Genomic DNA, 20,311 nt, shown 5'->3' on the forward strand with positions numbered 1-20,311 from the left:
ATTCATAACTAATATTGTTTGATTTACAAAATTCTTTCTCAAAGAAAAGCTCAAAAGGTGGTTATGTGAATCTTCAAATACTAGAAAAAAACCCTGCCATCATTCACTAATTTTTAAAAAATATTTTTAGTTGTAGATGGACGTAATACCTTTTTTTTTTTTTTTTTTACGTGGTGCTGTGGATTGAACCCAGTGCCTCACATGTGCTAGGCAAGTGCTCTGCCATTGAGCACAACCCCAGTCCTTTCACACATTTTTTCTGGAATTAATTAGTCTAGTTTACTCACGTTAAATTATGAAATCACAATGTGTAAAATAACACCTATTACATTTAAAAAGAAGGTAAACCCATATTTATTTACTAGCACTGTTAAAACATTACACAAAACACATTCAAGTGGCAAGTAATTATAATGCAAGCCCTTGCATGGCAATCCAAATTTATTGAACTACTGATGCTAAGTTATACAAAATTGCACCACTTTAATTAAGGCTTTTAGTTTACATTTGGCCACCTCAAAGTAGTTGTAACATTAGGTTGGTCAATTTAAATACTGTGGCTCCCTGTTGGATAGACACACAATCTTTACACCCAAACGTTAATGCATACAAAGCAACAAGGCATTGTTAAATAAAACAGCAATAGTTACTGCAAATTAGGCCTTGTGACCAATTATACATGATTAAAATTACTTCCCACATTCACATCCACAGTACTCGTCCACCATTTAACATCTCAACCAAAACGTTACACATGTGAAACAATCACTAACAGGCAAAAATACTAAACCTGTATATTTGGTATTGCAAATACACATATGCATGAGCAAGCAAGGGATTCACAGTGAGAATCTACAGCTGCAGAAGCCTGAAAATGATTTACAAAAATTGTTAAATCATTAAAAAATTGTTGAAAATATACACTTCTTGTTGTAGACCCCCACTGTACACACAACTACAAACATTGTTCCCTATGTAAACAAAAAAGGGAAACACATAATAAGGAGATTTGAAAAGTCTGGACATTTCCTTCCCAACAGATATTAAAGGCAACGTCTTTAATCTAAGACATCATACTGAAAGGACTATATTTTAAAGACAAGATCACTGTCTCCACAGGTTTTTGAAAAATTAAAAAAAACTATATAGCTGTGTTAATCAAAGCGCTTATTTTATACAATACAATGATAATGACCTTGGATTTAAAAAAAATTACAATAAGCTACAAGTATCAAAGAAGCAAAGTTTATCTGGAGTAGTCTATATAGGAGCTCTTTGGACTTTCTTTTATTATGCTAAAATAGTGGTGCTTTCAGGATTTACATTATTGTACTCTCCAATACAAAGTATGGGGTGTGTTAAAGTATACAGTACACCATTTTCATACATGTACAACATTGGTGGATGAAGAATGTCTCTTAGCAGTAATACTGGATGTAGCCTCTGGTTTTACCAGCTGCATACTCTAGGACTATTATATAAGTAAAAATCTCTCTTGTGATACTGAAAAGTGATTAGAATGTGCAAACTGATATAGTAGCTTTCATCCGCCTCTTAAAGGGTACCACCACAGGAAAGTCCATATAAGATGTTGGTAGGTTTAACAAAGTTGGAATGCTGGCACTGTTGAATTGGGCAACAGTTCTTCAGACCTTTTAAAAGAAAGGAAAAAAAAAATTAATTGAACCCAGTGTATTAAAGATCCAAAGGAAACAGTAAAACAACATTAAAAAAAAAAAGAATTTTTTGTTGTTGTTGTAGATAGACACAATACCTTTACTTTATTTATTTTTATATGGTGCTAGGATTACCTCACACACGTGCTTGGCATACCACTGACCACAACCCCAGCCCCAACTTTTTTTTTAAACTTTCAGTTTAGTAACTTTATTTTATGTATTTATTTATTTTTAAAATATCTTTATTTTTTATTTAATTATTTTTTTAAATGTGGTGCTGAGGATCAAACTCAGGGCCTCATGCATGCGAGGCAAGCACTCTACCACTGAGCCACAACCCCAGCCCTTATTTATTTATTTTTTTATGTGATGCTGAGGATTGAACCCAGTGCCTCTTATGTGCTGGGCAAGTGCTCTACCACCAAACGACACCCCCAACCCCCAACATTTTTGTAATATTAGAAATACACTACAGACTCTTGTTTCAGTTATTACATGAATGACAACATACCATAACTCAGAGTAAAGACATTTTCACCTCTGCATTCCAAAAAGAAGTCTATTTTGCTACTCTCTTGAAAACCAGGGTTTCTAGTATGAGAAAAGTTAAGACTTTGCTTCCTTACTCTTAAAAAGTAGCTAAAATCTAGGTTCAGAGAGGCAATATTTAATACCTGTGGCTATTTCTTATGTTAAGTGGCCCCATGCTATTTCAGTACTTTGATTCGTACCTTTTTAGAATTTATCTCATGATGTTTTTTTACCACTTTGAGTTACATTACTTCCAAATTTTGTATTCATAGATTTTGGTAAATTTTAGATATCAAAAAAGTGGTACTGTACTGAAAATCACATTAATTTTTCCTTAGAGAAAACTAAAGTTTTAAAATAATATTTATAATGTAAAAGAAGTAAAATCTAAACTGTGGAATATTTATTTACTTCCGGTGACCTTCTACATATATGCCTAAGCTTTTAAAATAAATTTTTTTAAACTCCATTTTCTGGGGATCAGACTTGTTTCCAAGCACATGTAAATACACATGTGGCTGCTGAAACTATTTTCACAAATACCTAGAACCTTACGTCTTTATTCTAGTTTGAATGAGGATTGTAATGTAATTTTCTAAAACTTAGCAGACTGAAAGTAGCAAATTGGAAAGGACAGATGGGAGTATATAAGCTCAGGCACATATGTAATTCAAGTAAGAATGAACATTCAGTCAGGTATGAGAGATTATCATTATAAGAGGATCTATTACTAAACAGAGGACCCTAACTGCACAACAGGGGCATATACTGTAAAAAGATGATGACACTATGGGCCCATTTAACACTGGGGGAAACAGTCACAAAAGTTAAAAGTTCTCAGGAATAAGAGTACAGTGAAATAATGCCTTAGTAATAACTGAACAGGAAACCAGTTTCATTGGTAAAAAGTAGCAGCTAATGGTTTGAATGTTCATTATGTACCAGGAACTGATCTAACTGTTTACAAGTATCAATCCTATTTAATATGACTGTTTTCAAAAATATACATAAAAACATGTGTGCTCAGTTTTTTTTTTTCTCACATCTCTGGGTTATGTTAGTGCTTTTCTGTCTGGGAACCCTCCAGCCCAATACAGCTAACTTCCACTTGTCCTTCAGATCTCAGCTTAATGTCTCCTACTTTTGACTGACATTCCTGAATTCTTACACATTTGGTGCCCCAATTATATGCTCCCACAGTACCCATCATCACAGCACTCAGAAGTCAGACTGCCTATTCAAATTCTGGCTCTGCTATTCACTAACAGGGGTTTTTACAAGTGACAGTTCCCACCTCTGTAATGTGGGAATAATAACAATTAATCATCATCATCATCATCATTCCAGAGGATTGTTGTGAGAATTCAATTAATATACAGATAGGGATCCTTAAAAAGAGTGCTGGGCACATGGTAAATGTGTCAGGGTTTTTTAGTACTACATTGAATTTACTCTCATTGCATTTATGACATTTTGCAACTGTTTGTCTCTCTCTTCCATCACACTTAATTAAGAGGCAAGGAGATAAGGCAGGTCTCCTTTACCATTATACTGCCTGCACCAACCAGTGTCCTATCACTTATATAAATGGAATTTTTTTTTTGGTAGGGCTGGGTTCTAATCCCAAGGCCTCATAGGTGCCAGCGAGTGCTCTATCACTAAGGTACAACCCATTCCCTGAATAAACTTATTTAGAATATCTGGTCATTTACATAGAATACCTTATTTCTGATGATAAGTAAATGAAATAATTATTTTCATTAACAAGATATCAAACTAATTTATGAATGTAACCATCTACTTTTTGGAGCTAACAAAAACCAAAACTCCACTTGCTTTCCTGACAGTGTCCTTAATGAAGCTGAGGGATTAACAATTAGAGGAAAGATAAATCAACATACCTGGCTCAGAGCTACAATGCATTCAATATATTAAAGCAGCTGACACGATGACTTTTTGCGGGCCTTCCCAGGCACTGGAGTTTTTCTGTTAATTTGCCGCACTAGGTCATAAAAGATCTGCAAACATATTACAAAAACCCCAAAACTGAAAAAGTGAAATGAAAAAAAAAGGACACTTCCAAGGATATAAATGTACCACCAGGAAACAAGAAAGTAATATGAAGCATTCTTATAAGTGCCAAGTTCACTTGGAGGGGGTTAAAACTGTTCTCCTTAAATTAAGTTCATATAATCCAAGAATGCCTTTTTGAAGTTTTCTCTTTTACATAACATCCTTCATGATGAGTTAACCTGTCTTTCCCAGTTCTATATTCTATCTAACCTTCCTTTCTTGGGATAAAATTTAAGTGCACAAGCATTTAATAACTGAAATAGTACTGTTACTTATTTATATACATATATTTAACAAGAATTTTTCTTCCTATAAGATCAACATATCACCCTGAATACATATTAAGTTTGAGTTGTATTACACACACACACACACACACACACACACACACTTTTCCATTAATTTTAAATAATCAAAATAAAAAACTACTTTTAGTATCTGACCATACCTCATTAACATTTATTTTTGATTTTGCAGAAGATTCTAAGAATGCACAGTTGTTCCACTGTCTTGCTAGATTTTGACCTTGTTCCTTTCCTACAACTCTTTCATCTTCCAAGTCACACTTATTACCAACCAGAATCATGGGAACCTAAAAAGACATTTGTGAGAATAAAAATAAATAAGTATGTATATTAACAAATTCAAATAAAAAGAATTCTAAGAGTTAACCTTAAAGATTACTTTTCCTATGGTGTCAGATACAATATGTAATAAAATTTACACTTAAAATATGAAAGCCTTAACAACATTAATTTGTAAGACTGAATGAACTAGTATTGGCTTTCAGGTCAACTGCGCTGTCAATTATTTCCACTGCCTTCTCTTCTCATGGAGATGTTAAAGGATAATTCCAAAGGGAACTAAAATGGACATAACTTAGGCAATGTAGACACAAGTAAGAACCTTTAACAAAAAAATTTTAGAAAACAATGAATGTCATACTTACAAAAGAGGGTTAAAATGTATAACACAATGGATTTACAAATAATTATGGTAATCAAAAAAATACAACCTTTATAAAAGGAAATACAAAGGAGTTACTGTGAAAGTAAATAAAGGAGAAATTTGGCCCCCAAAGTAGAATTTTTAGTTTCTCATGTAATCTGATATTAAACAGTCATAAGGTTTAATCAACTTAATTTACTAAAAATCAAGGCCATTATTAATGGCACAGTGTGTTTGCATTATGTGATATTTGTAATTTTAAAAGAACACTATAGGCAAATATAATGCTTATTCTACCAAACCACTACCAATCATTTTCAAATCAGTTTTCTAAAGTATTTTGTGGAAAATAAATCCAAACAAAACCTCAAGAATTCTGGCTTTTTATGAGGTATTTAATAAATATTTGTTTAATGCAAGTGATAGGAAAATAAAAATGTAGACTTTCCCCAAACTTCCTTGTTTTAGATGTTCAGAAAATGGCAGCATTTACCATCAGTGTGTCTCAACTCTTATAATATTAGCTCTAATTAAAGTATAGTACAACATTTCTTATCATGTAGCATCAACATCACCTGGACATTTGTTGGAAATGCACAATTCAGGGTTCTATTATAGGTCTTCTGAGTCAAATTCTGAGGTGGTTGGGCCAGCAATTTATGTTTTAACCAGTCCTACAGGTAATTCTGATGCATGACTTATTTTAGGAATCACTATTACAGATAGTGAAGAATTAAAATAATTTCCTTTAGGTTTCTTATTAACTGCATTACAGTACGTTCTGAAGGGCTGCCTTCCTTTTATAATTATTATTATGCTGCTCCTCTGTCACTGCTGCTTGGTATGTTTACATTTATTTACATCAAATCCTTATTTCAAAGGCTCTTAAATCTATCAGAAATGTGACCAGAAGATTATTTGCTCTATTAGTAACATTTACATCCCATATTCCTCCCCACAAAATGCATTGTTTAAAAACAGAAGGGTTTATCTGGGTGTGGTGGTGTAGGCCTGTAATCCCAGCAGCTCAGGAGGCTGAGGCAGGAAGACTGTGAGTTCAAAACCAGTTTCAGCAAATTAGCCAGGCCCTAAGCAATTCAGTGAGATCCCGTCCTAAATTAAAACACAAAAAAGGGCTGGGGACATGACTCAGTGGTTAAGTGCCCCTGAGTTCAATCCCCAGTTCCAAAAAAAACAACAACACAACAACAAAAAAACCATAACATTTAATTTTCACAAGATAATGAGAAAATAGGGAATATAATGATATTTGAAAACATGTAAAGATACATTTGTGCCTTTTTTAAAGAAAAAGGTTCTGAACCCTTAACCCAATACACAAACTTCAAATTTGATTTAAATTTAAACTTTAAAATTGAATACACTATAGTAAGGGATATGAAATAAGTTATTACTAGGAAGTCAGCTTACATCATCAGTGTCTTTAACTCGAAGAATCTGTTCTCTCAGATCTTGTAAATCATTAAAGGTGGACTGTGCAGTGATGGAATAAACTAAAGCAAAGCCTTGTCCATTTTTCATGTACAAATCCCTCATTGCTGTAAATTGTTCCTATAGTACAAAGAAATGAACATTAAAAACCAGAATGTTTTGACAGTTAAAATCTATGATTATAACTCAATGAAGATTTTGTAGTTGTAACACTTCTTAAAATTAGTCCACAGCAAGTTATTATTTGAAAAGTTGGAAGCCTATTTAAAAATACTTATTGTGTGCAATAAATATTCAAATGGCACAGAAATATCCAACTCCAAAAGCTACTTAGAGGTAGCTTTTTAAATATATCATGAAGTGTAGCGCTTCCTAATTGTATCCCACAATTATAGCCAGCTCACAACACTCTTGTTAGGTGGGTCTATCAGAATGCTTACCTACATTTTGCCACGTCCTCACACTTCTCCTTCACTGACTATGAGCATTTGAGGGTAAGAACAGTGTCTGGCGAATCTCAGGTACTCAAACATTAGCTGAATGCATACCATACACCCAGAATAAATCTTCCCTTTATCTTTGGATACTTGCATGTCCCTTGTCTCTTGCTATGTGATGCTCTGGACTACCTCCAGACTGTCCAAAAGAAGGCATCATAATAATGTGATCCCTAGAACTTGTGCCTCCAGAATTGTGAGCCAAAATAAATCTCATTTCTTTATAAAGTAAGCCTGCCCTGGGTGTTTCACAATTGTAATGGAAGAACTAATATACTGGCCTATAAATAATTTGATGGAGGAAAGATATCAATGAAATCAGTACAGTGCCACTGAGGAACAATGCATGCCCAAGTATTTTACACATTATTTGAAATATGGTAATATATTGTCTTAAAAGTATTAATGAGGGCTGGGGATATAACTCAGTTGGCAGAGTGCTTGCCTCACATGTACAAGGCCCTAGGTTCAATCCCCAGCACCACACACATGCAAAAAGAAAAAAGTATTATATTTTCTATGAAAATTGTCATTCTAATAATTTTTCTAAATTCTTCAACAACTGATGCACTGCAATTAAAAATATTTTAATTTGGAACAATCAATTTAAAAAAAAATTTTTAAAAAGTAGAATCCAGACTATGAAAATAGTAGCTTTAAATATTGATTCAAGTAATACTTAAGTAAACTAATATTTGCATATAGAATAATAGCATTTACAAATCAATATTGTACAAACTGCATAAACTTTGGTAATTTGTTTACATACATACCGTTCCTGCAGTATCCAAGATTTCAAGCATACATTGTTGTGCATCTACTTCAACTTGCTAGAAAAAATTAAAATACCTTTATTTTTTTATATATATAAAAGACTACCTTAAATAAATGAAACACAAAAGCTAAAATTAGAAACAGGGAAATTATGGCAGTTTTACTAGGTAATTATTGAGCAATAACAAGCCTCGGTCTCAAAATCATTCAACTCAGCACTTAATTCTGGATAAGAAATGATATTAAAATAGTTCAAGTAAATGAAAGAATAAAACAACCAATAACTTCAATACTACCAATAGTGATTTTGTCTATCAACTCTCCCATTATTCTTTAGAGGTCCCTTTTCTTTAGATGTACCTCTTTTCACCTAATATTTTCTAAGGGGGAAAAGTTATTTAGAATCAAGTCAAAGACAAAGTAATTTCACAGTTGGGGAGCAGGAAGGAGTTTCCAGTGTTTTTGTAGACTTGAACATAGGTAGAAAAGGAAACACCATATTTGTGAAGCAGCAGGGGCCAAAGTGGCTGCTATCTAAAGGTAGGGAGACAATTACTAAATTAAAAATGTCTGCACATTGTTTTATTGTCATATGCTGTGTTATCGGATATAGGAATTCACCTACCTATTGCGAGCAGGAGTGCTTTCTCAAGGAGTATTAAGTAGGAAGGCTATGGAGACTTCTGTATTCCTATCTCTAGTTTAAAAGAAGAATAACTCATCTTTCTAGGAGTAGTGGTAGGGAACATGGGGCTGCAACTTGAAATGGGTTCTAAAGTCTGTGTCAAATTAACAATTCAGAGGTCAGGTTAAACTTAAAAGCTTTGTGAATATGTATGTATGTTTATGATTCTCTAAACTGTTAACATGCAATGCCAGGAAATACAGTTTTTCCCATTAATTTTTAAATTAACTGTCTCTTCATTCTACTGTGTATACAAACATCCAATAATTATAAAAACATTGGGCTGGGGTTGTAGCTCAATGCCATGTGTGAGGCCCTGGGTTCGATCCTCATCACCACATTAAAAAAAGAATAAATACAGGTATTGTGTCCAACTACAACTAAAAAATAATTATTAAAAAAACGTAATTATTATATTTCTACTAAAAATCAGAAGGACTTACCTTTCTATAAGAATCTTCTATCGTAGGATCATATTTTTCAACAAAAATTCCTTGAACAAATTGTACAGTCTGAAAAAAATTAACATACCATTATACATCTAAAGAACAAATCCAAATTTGCAAATTATATTCTACATTTGATCCTCTGTATCTGTGGGTTCCACATTCTCAGATTCAACCAATCGAGGATCAAAGATATCTAGGGAATGGGGTTGGGGTGAGGAGAACCAGATTGCATCTGTGCTGAGCACACTCAGACTTTCTTAGAATCAGGTACAAAGACAAAGTAATTTCACAGTTGGGGAGCAGGAAAGAGTTTTTGTAGACTGTGGACACAGGTAGAAAAGGAAACACCATATTTGTGAAGCAGCAGGGGCCAAAGTGGCTGCTATCTAAAGGTAGGGAGACAATTACTAAATTAAAAATGTCTGCACATTGTTTTATTGTCATATGCTGTGTTATGGGACATAGGAATTCACCTACCTATTGTAAGCAGATTTCCTGAACAATCCAGTATGAAAGCTATTTATGGCATTGGGTATTATAGTTTTATGTATAAACTTACATACAATCAATATACTTCTCCAGTACTTTAGATACAATTGAAAAAGTAGTTCATACCATATTATGTACACTTAATTGGATTCAAACATGAAATTCTTTGCTAGGTGGCCACCTGAAGTGGCCAAGTAAGATGGTTTATCTCACCAGGGAGAAAGAAAATGACTTTTTATAAGCTTTGACATTTTTAACACAATATATATAGTATAAGCTTACTCACAAGGAAAAATCCCCAAACCCCCATTCCTATCTGGTCCTCAAATGCAGACACATATTTATATGCTCTCACTCTCTGTACTTAGCCCAAACAATGTTCTGTCATACTTCAAATATAATCCAGCCAGATATAACTAAAAATTCACTAAACTATAAGAAAAATACAATATTGCATCATAAGTTATTATCACTTTAACAAATACAAATAATGAAACCTAAAACTCAATAGAAAAAGACAGCTTGGTGTGAAAAGGATAGGTTCCTTGAGAATAACTTACCAGAGCAGATTTTCCAACTCCTCCTGAGCCAAGAACGACTAGCTTATATTCACGCATGATGCAAACTTGTCAAAATTGAGTACCTTGTTGAAGAAGAAAAAATAATTTAAGCTTTATATAAATAAGACATTCAAACAAATAAATTCATTTTTAGTGCAACTAGTTCATACACATATAACACTCTAGAAAGATGAATGGGATAGGATAGGGACTACATACAAAGCAGTTTATCATCTGTTTTGTTATACAAAGTTTTTTTTTTGGATAGTGCTGAGGGGATTAAACCCAGGACCCCACTCAGGCCAGGCAAGCTGAACCTTCCAGTACTACATAAAGGGTTTTCTTTTTGTTTGTTTTGAGGTACTAGATACACCATCACTGAGCTACAACTCTAGCCCCAACCCACCTCCCGCTTGAGACAGGGTCTTACTAAGTTACTAAGGCTGCCCTGGAACTTACAATACTGCTGCCTCAGCTTCCTGAGTCGATGGGATTGATTACAGGTGTGAGCCACCATGCTCAGCCTACACTGGTTTTAACGAAACACAGTTACACGTTTGTGTACTGTCTGGAGAGTTATGTAGTTGCAGAAGAGGCCATCTGGTCCATAAAGCCTAAACTATTTACCTGGTCAATCCCTGGAATAGATAAATGGTAAATGTAAATAAGCTGGCAGAGAGAGCAAAAAACCCAAATACATATTCCTAAAATAAGGGAAAGGTACACAAAGGGAACCTGAAAATCATGTGGAATCAGAAGCAGAACTGAAGAATATGAGTTCCTAGTCTATAAAAAAGTTTACTGAGTATTCAGTATGATAAAAAGTGGAAACCAAAAGAAAATAAAATATGAAAATAAAAATGAAGTCAAGCAGAAACAACCCTTACAAAGGCTAATTATTATGAAATATTATACTAAAAAAGGATGATTCTCAAAATTTCCAGGAGGGGACATTACATGAAAATAAAAAGTTCTCACATTCCTGGAAAAAACTAAATGGTCAGTAGCCTCAGTATAAAAGCAGTCACCAGAACAGATTTTAAACCTTCTTAATCAAGAGATGACAGTTCTTCCATGGCAACAAGCCTAGAACTAGTTTAGACAAATTTAATCAACCAATAAAAATTTATCCCAGAATGCTTCTGTAAACAACCAAACAGTGATGATTCCTTACTCCTGAAAGTCAGCCAGACAAAAATTGACTCACTTCAATGAAAACATCTGAATGCCAACCATGTCTCACTTGAGTGACAGTGCTTCCTCAGCTGACATTCACGCCTAGTCTTTGAAAGTTTATGGATCTTTAAATTTCATAATTCCCCCAAACCCTATAAGACCAGTAGTCTGCTTTGCCCAGGATGATGTTTTGATTTAGTAATCAGGTTTTTGTATTATATCAGATACTGAATATTATATCATCATTTCAGTTTACTTAAGAACAAGATTTGGAATAATTTGAAACAGGTTACCAAAAAGCTCCTCCTGTCCAACTTGTTCTTTAACTTATCTCAACATTAATGGGCACTCCAATTTGGTTCCTTGAGCTTATATTCCTCAATTAGTTGTTGTATTAGGATTTGTAACCATGTAGGTCTTTGTATAAGGCAATGAAGCCTTTAGGTTTTGATGTGGAATTGTACTATATGGTAACTATTTTTTGTCATTAGTTTTAATTCTTCACCTACTTAGTTGACTTTTATTCATCTATTTATGAAAAAAAAATGTATCTCCATGTTTTATTTTGTCCTGCGTTGTTTTATTTCCATTTACTGAATAAGAAAGTGCTGCTCCACAGGGAACAAATGGCAACGCAAGCCCCAGAAAACTTCTAATCCAATGCAAGCTGGCCTGGAACACTCAAAGAGTTTTAAAACCGGTAACCAACTCGGGAAAAGGTTAAGTGACTGTTAAACTTGAAACATTGATAGCAACCACTATCCTATCAATTTATAATTATTCTGTTTAGCCCATTATCATAGTAATTGCAAGGCTGTTAATTTTTTTGAATACACTAATCAAAATTTTTAATTTGTGGGAACACTTTACATCCAGTGAAACAAACAGATCTTAAAAATTACTTATGCCAACATATGTGTAACCTATAGTCACACCCCTCGTTGAGATAAATAAATAAAATAAAGGTATTGTGTTCAACTACAACTAAAAAAAATAATAAATACTGGGGCTGGGGATGTGGCTCAAGCTGTAGTGCGCTTGCCTGGCATGTGTGCGGCTCAGGTTGTGTCCGCTGAAAACTAAAAATAAATATTAAAAAATTCTCTGTCTCTTTTCCAATGTGTGGAGCTGAGGATGTGGCTAAAGCAGTAGCGCTCTCACCTGGCATGCACAGGGTGCTGGGTTCGATCCTCAACACCACATAAAAATAAAATAAAGATACTGTGTCCACCTAAAACTAAAAAATAAATATTAAAAAAAATTCCAATGTGCCTTTCTCAACTATCTCAAGAAACTTTCTTTAGTAACCGCTTTCTTATTTATCATGAGTTACACTGTCAAAGCTATAATCAGCCCAGGCATGGTGGCACAAGCCTACAATCTCAGCAACCTGTGAGACTGAGGCAGGAGAATTGCAAGTTCAAAGTGAGCCTCAGCAACTTACCAAGAGCATGTCTCAAAATAAAAAGGACATGTAGCTCAGTGGTTTAAGCGTACCTGAGTTCAATCTCTGGTATAAAACAAAACCCCCAAATCATTGCCACTTCTTAGAAAAATTCCTTTCTTTTTTATACTTCCCTAAATAACCTTAACTTCTATATTTACATGGTCAATGATAAAAATCATTAACTGGAGTTAGGGCTGACTTTTCAAATATCATAATAGTTTAAGAATATAACTATTTAAAAATTATGAAACAAAGTGCCATTCAATAATCAACTTGGGTGTGTGTGTGGGGGGGAGGCGGATAGTGGGAATTATACCCGAGGTGCTCTACCTCTGAGCTATAACCCTGCCCACCCCCTTTTGAGAGAGAGAGAGAGAGGGGGGGGGATTTTTTAATATTTATTTTGTAGTTTTCGATGGACACATCTTTTTTTTTTTTTTTTAATTTTTATGTGATGCTGAGGATCGAACCCAGCGCCCCGCACATCCCGCACATGCCAGGCGAGCACGCTACCACTTGAGCCATATCCCCAGCCCCAACCCTGCCCCTTTTTGAGACAGGGTCTGCTAAGCCCCAGGACTTAAACTTGTGATCCTCCCACCTCAGCCCACAAAACAGCTGGGATTACAGGTGTATATCACTGTGCTCGTTTAGTAATCAACTTCAACTGGTATTCTGAGGCCTCAAACTAAAAATGACTAAGATACTTTCCTCTGCTCAAACCTTCAGAGATCTTGAATCATTCTTTTTATACTATGTACATATTCTTTCTATTCCTCCTCCTTCTGCTCCTTCTTCCCCTTATCTGTGAAATAAACTACCTTTCTTGTGGGTTTCTTAGAAAGAAACAATTATACAAAAGCCCCTCCAAACTGCTAGAATAGAAGGCATTATCTATAGAAACTGAATTTAAATTCTGGTCTAGAACTTAGTTGATCTCGATCGTCAAGAATTTCCACAAACCTCAAAAAGACTGAAAGAAATATGCTGTAGAATTCAGGAATCTGTTAGCTACTTATGTTCTGTAATGCCAGATCTACACCAACTAATTACTAAGTCCCTCAATACAAGGAAATGTTTAACAGTAGGATAGGAAAGACTATTTAAATAACCAATCCCATTTTAAAGACTGACCTTTAGAAAATAAGAATCTATTTAGGAAATACACTATTAGAGAAATTTTTTGTAGGGATGAATTAATTTAGAAAGCCTATAGTGGCTAAGATTTTCATAGAGCCTTACAAAATAAACTAGCTACCAAAAAAACCTAAACCCAAATGTCACTGTTTTCTGAGAAATGGAAGCCTATGGACGAGGACACTCACTCAAACTGCAAGAGTCAATGTTTCATGTTTACCAAGAAACTGAAGCACAATCTAAAAATCTGTCCAGTAATGGTGCTTCAAGGGAAACAGCACATAGTTCCCTATCCTTCCTGTCCTGGGAGTAGAGGTGGGATTGACCACCTTAGTCACAGGCAATCTTTTAGAGTGATGAAACCCCAAACATAACACAACTGACTGAACCAACATAAAATCACCATTTAAAAACATTAAATATTAAAAGGAAACATTTATGGGAATTGTCTTTTTTTTAAAGTAATTTTTATATTTCCTTATCTCACAAATAAGGATAATTGAATTGGTGGTGGAAGCTGCATTTCTTAATGATAGGTAGGACATTTCCCCATTTCTACCTTTATCCATGAATATTACTTGTTGCTAAAATGAGGCGCTAGAGATGTAGCTCAATGGTAGAGCACTTGCCTCACAAATGCAAAGCCCTGGGTTCAACCCCCAGTATCTATCTTTCTCTCTCACACACACACACACACACAATGAGTCAGGTTCTTCCATATTATTGTCTACTGGTAACTTGTTACTTTTATTACTGCTGATTAAAATGTCTATTTTATGGATGTATGACATTTTCTTTACCCATTCATACCAGTTGATAGGCATCTGGACTGCTTTCAGTTTGGTTCAAATAATGCTCATAAACTTGTTTTGATTTTAATAACTATACCACTAAGTTTTCTTTTTTCTTGTTTTCTATTTTAGTACAGTAGGTAACTGTGATTGACAACAATCAATTGAATTTCAAATAACTAGCAGAAAGGATTTTGAGTGCTGCCAACACACGGGAACCATAACATGTGAGGTGACAGATATGCCTATTGCCCTGACTGATCATTACATACTGTAAATAAATGTATTGAAATGTCACAGTACCCTATCAATATGTATAATTATTACATCTCAACTAAAAATAAAAAACATTATTATTTTCAAACAGTAAAATAAGGCCAAAATGAATATTTTCAAACACAAAAATATGACAAAATACAGCTGACTTGCTGATAAAGAACTTTCTTTTCTTGTGGTGCTGAGAATGGAACCCATGTGCATGCTTAGACAAGTACTCTATCACTTATATAACAGTCTATCAGCTATAACCCTCAGCCCCTCTAGTTTTAAAATCTGTACTTTCTAACACATCAGCCTTGAAAAGACTCTAATAATGAACTAATATTCACTAACATTGTGAATGCCAAATCTGAGTGGCAATGGCCATCAGTAGTTCTGTTTTCAAAGATGGTTGCATCTAGTTTTAGCAGAAAATACAAGTATGTTCAATAAGGAATACTATCACTGGTTGGCCTGTTTATTTGTGAGATGTAAGCAAGCCTTCCTGTTCAAATGTTGATTCAAAGTACTCAAAGAATGAGTACTTTGCAATGTGTGAATATCTTAAAATTTCACGCACAATTTTAAGACAAGTTACATAAAATTTTTCAATGGGATTTGTGATAACTACTATCTGAGACATTGAAATTAACCATTCTCTTTCATAGAGCCTCAATGGGGGACAATTTTGACAGCATAGCATAGCTATGACACTTGAGTTTTTTTTAAAAAAAAATATTTAGTTTTTCAGGTGGACACACCATCTTTATTTTACATTTATGTGGTGCTGAGAATCGAACCCAGTGCCTCACATATGCTAGGCGAGAGTACTACCACTTGAGCCACATCCCCAGCCCCTGACACCTGAGTTTTGAACCTAGTTTTATATAATCTTGGGGAAGTCATGAAACCTTTCAGAGCCTCATTTTCCTTACGTAAAATGGATTTAGTACTACCTACATGTTAAGATTGTAAAATGGGATTGCAAAAAATGGTAAACTAGTTGGGTGTAGTGGCGCACACCTGTAATCCCAGCAACTAGGAAGGCTGAGACAGGCGGATCACAAGTTTGAGGCCAGCTTCAGCAACTTAGTGAAACCCTGTCTCAAAATAAAAACAACTAGGGTATGTAACTCCTGGATTAAATCCCGAGTATCCCCCATAACCAAAAAAAAAAAAAAAAATCCAATAAAACAAACTCCATGAAGACAAAGATTTTGGTCTGTTTTACTTATGTTGATATATCCCCCAAACCTAGTGCCTAGAATATAACATGTGCTCAATAAAGGAAGAAATATAATTTCATAATAGTCACAGGCATGATACTTTGCACATGGTAAGTCAACGAAAGGTAACTTTTAGAAATGTAGTAGTGATAAATAGCAATGGTCTGAACTGACCAATAGAATGAAGCAGAAGGGATGTGCCCTCAGTTGGAATAACTGCTCTATCCTTTTATCTGCTAGCTCAAGAAAACATTAAAGAATGTAAATGAGGGCAAAAAAGACAGCTTCTATAATTATAGTTTTATTTGATGTAGAAAGTTTTCGCTTGATGAGCAAAGAGCTGCAATGCACAGGCTAAAACTATTTTAGGTAAACTATGCAGACTAATTTTGATGCCCAGTATTATTACTTCAAGGATACTGAGAAAACTTTGAGATTGTAATGTAGTATGGTACCGCCATTATTTGTGGCTTTGCTTTGCAAAATATCTGTAGTCCAAAAATACTTATTAGAAAATTCTAGAAATAAACAATTAATTAAGTCTTAAATTGCTAACTATTACAAGTAGCGTTATGAAATCTGCTGTCCCACTTTATCCCACTCTAGATGTCAATCATCCTTTGGGCCAGCATATATACACTGCATGTGCTACCTCTCCAGTTAGTCACTTGGTAGCCACTTAGTGGCCATCTTTGTTATCAGCTCAACTCTTATGATCTTTCAGTGTTTACGTTCAAATAACCCATACTTTACTTAAAAATGGCCCCAAAATGCCAAGAGTATGATACTGGCGACTGACATGCCAAAGATAAGCTGCAAAGTGCTTTCTTTAAATTTAGATGAAAATTCTGAACTTAACAAGGGGGAAAAATGTATGCTGAGGTTGCTATGACCTATGGTGAAAATGAACCTTCTAGCCACAAAACTGAAGAAAAAAGAAATTTGCGCTAGTTTTGCTCTGCAGTTCAAATCGAAAAAGTTATGGCCAATGAGTGACAGGTGCTTAGATAAGATGAAAACACAATAAATTTATAGCTGGAAGACGTGACCAGAAAATGTGTTTCAACTGACAGCAACGTGTAGTATGAGAAAGCATTGGGTTATAGTTAAATATAATTAAAAAAAAATTCAGTACTACCTTTGGAACATACCCCTCCCACAAAAAGTGATTACCATAAAATAAACTTCAAATTCCCTGAAATTTTAAAAACATACTAGTGGTGGGATGACTATTTTTCTTTTCTGTTTGCTTATGTTTTTCCAATAGTTCATTATTAGTAAACAAAAACTGTATAAAATACAAATGAAAATTTACACAAAACTGAAGGTAGAAGAGGAGTTACAGAGTTCTCTTATAATTACCCCCATGTTATTATAATTTAAGAGTGTTGCCACAGGCATTTTTTAAAAGTGGCTATTTGAAACCTGAAAAATACCAGCTAAGAGTGCTTGTCTTGCTTGCACAATTCTCTGGATTTGATCCTTCACACTACAAAAACAACAATAATATCAAACAAACAAACAAGCAGCTGGAAGTGGTAGCACACAACTGTAATTTCACCCACTGAGGAGACTGAGGTAGGAGGATATCACGTTTAAGGTTAGCATGAGTAACTTAGTGAGAACCTGTCACAAAATAAAAAAGAAGTCTGAGGTTGTGGCTTAGTGATAGAGCACTTACCCAGCACGTGAGGCACTGGGTTCGATCCTTGGCACCACATAAAAAAATAAGTAAATAAGGGGCTGGGATTGTGGCTCAGCGGTACAGCGCTCGCCTTGCACAGGTGAGACCTGGGTTCGATCCTCAACACCACATAAAAATAAAGGCATTGTGTTGTGTCCATCTACACCTAAAAAAAGATCAAACCAAACCATAATCTCAAAATACCAAGTTTAACTGTTCAACTCTCAAGGAATAATTAAAAAATACAGATGCTGGCAGAGAAAAGTATTTTTTAGATAAGTGATATACTAATGGTGATAATAGATGTTTAAAGAAACAGATAAGTGTTAAAGAATCAATTAGAAGGCTGAGGTTGTAGCTCAGTGATAGAGCTCTTGCCTTGCATGCGTGAGGCACTGGGTTTGATCCTCAGCACCACATAAAAATAAGTATATAAAATATTGTGTCCATCTACAATACAACTAATACTAAAAAAAAGAATCAATTAGATTTCCTTTAAGCCCCCCTTTTTAAAATAAAACCTTAATTACTAGTACACTTCTTCCCTAAAAGGCTAAGGAATATTTAATTACTGAAAATTACAAAATTAAACCTATTTTAAGTGCTTTATAGAAATGTACTCCATAAGCAACATAAATACTGACATTTTCAACATGTTTCTCTCTTACATCCAAGCAATATTTACCTTATTAATTCAATTAGCAAGCTGAAAATTTTACCTGGAAAGAAAAGACAAAACAGGGTGACAACTTCAATTCTAAGAGAACCTGAATTCTAAGTACTTTAACTAGCCTGCCACAAGTAGACAACTGTTTCGGAGACACCTGTTAATTTTTATCTCCTTGTACACTAGCAGAAAATAAAGGTCTGAAGAAAAAGGATGTAGAAAAATTAGGATACCTAAATATTAGAAATTATCAACAGAATTCTATTAGGAGGTATTACTTGGCAAAAATTTTCTGTAGTCTGGGCTGGAGTTGTGGCTCAGAGGTAGAGCACTTGCCTGGTATGTGGAGGCCCTGGGTTCAATACTCAGCACGGCATATAAATAAATAAATAAATAAAATTAAATAAAAGATCTATTGACAACTAAAAAATATCTGAAAAAAGTTTTAGAATTAACAACCTTCGAGAAGTTAAAGTCAACACCATCATAAAAGTTCAAAAATTATGGTGCTATTTTGTTGATTGTAAAATGTTCTAATTTGAACTTCCAATACATGTGGCAGGATTTTGTTGGCTTACATAGGCTGTCTTTATGTTGCTCCTTATAAACAATAATTATTTGTAAAAGCTGGATGTATTTACAAAGTAAACTTATAGGGCTGGGGATGTGGCTCGCCTGGCATGCGTGTGGCCCGGCCCAGGTTTTATCCTCAGCACTACATACAAAAAAACCCCAAAGATGTTGTGTCTGCCGAAAAACTAAAAAACAAACAAACAAACAAAAATGAACTTATAATGTTACCACTAATGCCACTATAAGACACATTCCTTCATCAGCAAAAAAGACAGCTTCTATAATTATAAATGTGAAGTATCGTTTACCTTGTTTGTCCAAGATTATAGATGAGGTAAATGAGTTACATTTTTAAAGAAAACTATCAAAACAAAGTTTCACTATTGTTAAATTTCAACATTTTTAATCTAATTTTCCAAATGTATAAATGTTTATAATGTCTGAAAAAATTATTTTTGTGCTCGGGGTATAGCTTAATAGTAGAGCACATGCATCGTGTGTGAGGTCCAGGGTTTGATCCCCCACATTAAAAAGGTCATTATCACTATCATTATTACTTTTGGTATTGGGGATTGAACCCAGGGCCACCTAACCACTGAGCCACATTCCTACCCCACCCCCCCCTTTTTTGAGACAAGGTCTCACTGAGTTACTTAGGGCCTCGTTAAGTTGCTGAGGTTGGCTCTGAACTGGCGATTCACCTGCCTCAGCTTCCCGAGCCACTGAGATTATAGGCCACTTGATTCATTCATTTAAAAGTTGTTTATTTATTATTTCTATATTTCCCCCACTTACTTATAGACTAGCTTTGCTCACATTCTTTTTACCAATTTAAGAAGTTGTTTAGTTCTAGTCCTAGAGCAAACCACAGCAAAAACATAAAAACAAAACCTCCTACAGCTACTTCCAGAGTCAGTTTTCAGTGGTTGTTTCATAACTGCTTAAAATGAAAAGTGGCAAAAAGACATAATCCTATTTTACACTAAGTTCAATAAATTTATCTAAGATATTATTTCATGAAATACTTGTGGTATTTTCACAAGAAGACAAAAATAATGAATGTCATAATGATTCTGATGTAGCAGAAAATCTTGGATATTTATAAGTCAAACAAAAAAGTTGAGAAATGGCTTTACTCTAAATATATTCTACTGTTATTAAAGTCATGTCAAAAAGCAAATAACTGATTCAATTATTTACCATTCTGTATTACCT

The 20,311-nt window shown here is 34.4% G+C and overlaps 1 protein-coding gene across 5 annotated transcripts in view; it reads right to left on the minus strand.

Moving 5' to 3' along the window:
- Positions 1–330: 330 nt before the first annotated feature.
- Rap1b (RAP1B, member of RAS oncogene family) overlaps positions 331–20,311 on the minus strand; it is a 44,389-nt gene continuing 24,408 nt past the window's right edge. For 2 of the 5 annotated variants that reach the window (XM_078053182.1, XM_078053183.1), the window contains exons 2-9: positions 10,597–10,775; positions 10,138–10,220; positions 9,083–9,151; positions 7,954–8,010; positions 6,663–6,803; positions 4,732–4,875; positions 4,112–4,228; positions 331–1,652 (exon numbers count right to left, since the gene is read on the minus strand). In XM_078053182.1, coding sequence (XP_077909308.1) covers positions 4,142–4,228; positions 4,732–4,875; positions 6,663–6,803; positions 7,954–8,010; positions 9,083–9,151; positions 10,138–10,194 — 555 coding nt within the window. In that variant the 5' untranslated portion in view covers positions 10,195–10,220; positions 10,597–10,775 and the 3' untranslated portion in view covers positions 331–1,652; positions 4,112–4,141. Of the gene's footprint in view, positions 1,653–4,111; positions 4,229–4,731; positions 4,876–6,662; positions 6,804–7,953; positions 8,011–9,082; positions 9,152–10,137; positions 10,221–10,596; positions 10,776–18,541; positions 18,576–20,311 lie in introns of all 5 variants that reach the window. The other 3 variants (XM_078053181.1, XM_078053180.1, XM_078053184.1) reach the window with 2 other exon arrangements.

The sequence above is a fragment of the Ictidomys tridecemlineatus genome, chromosome 6, assembly GCF_052094955.1.
Source record: "Ictidomys tridecemlineatus isolate mIctTri1 chromosome 6, mIctTri1.hap1, whole genome shotgun sequence".
Lineage (NCBI taxonomy): Eukaryota > Metazoa > Chordata > Mammalia > Rodentia > Sciuridae > Ictidomys > Ictidomys tridecemlineatus.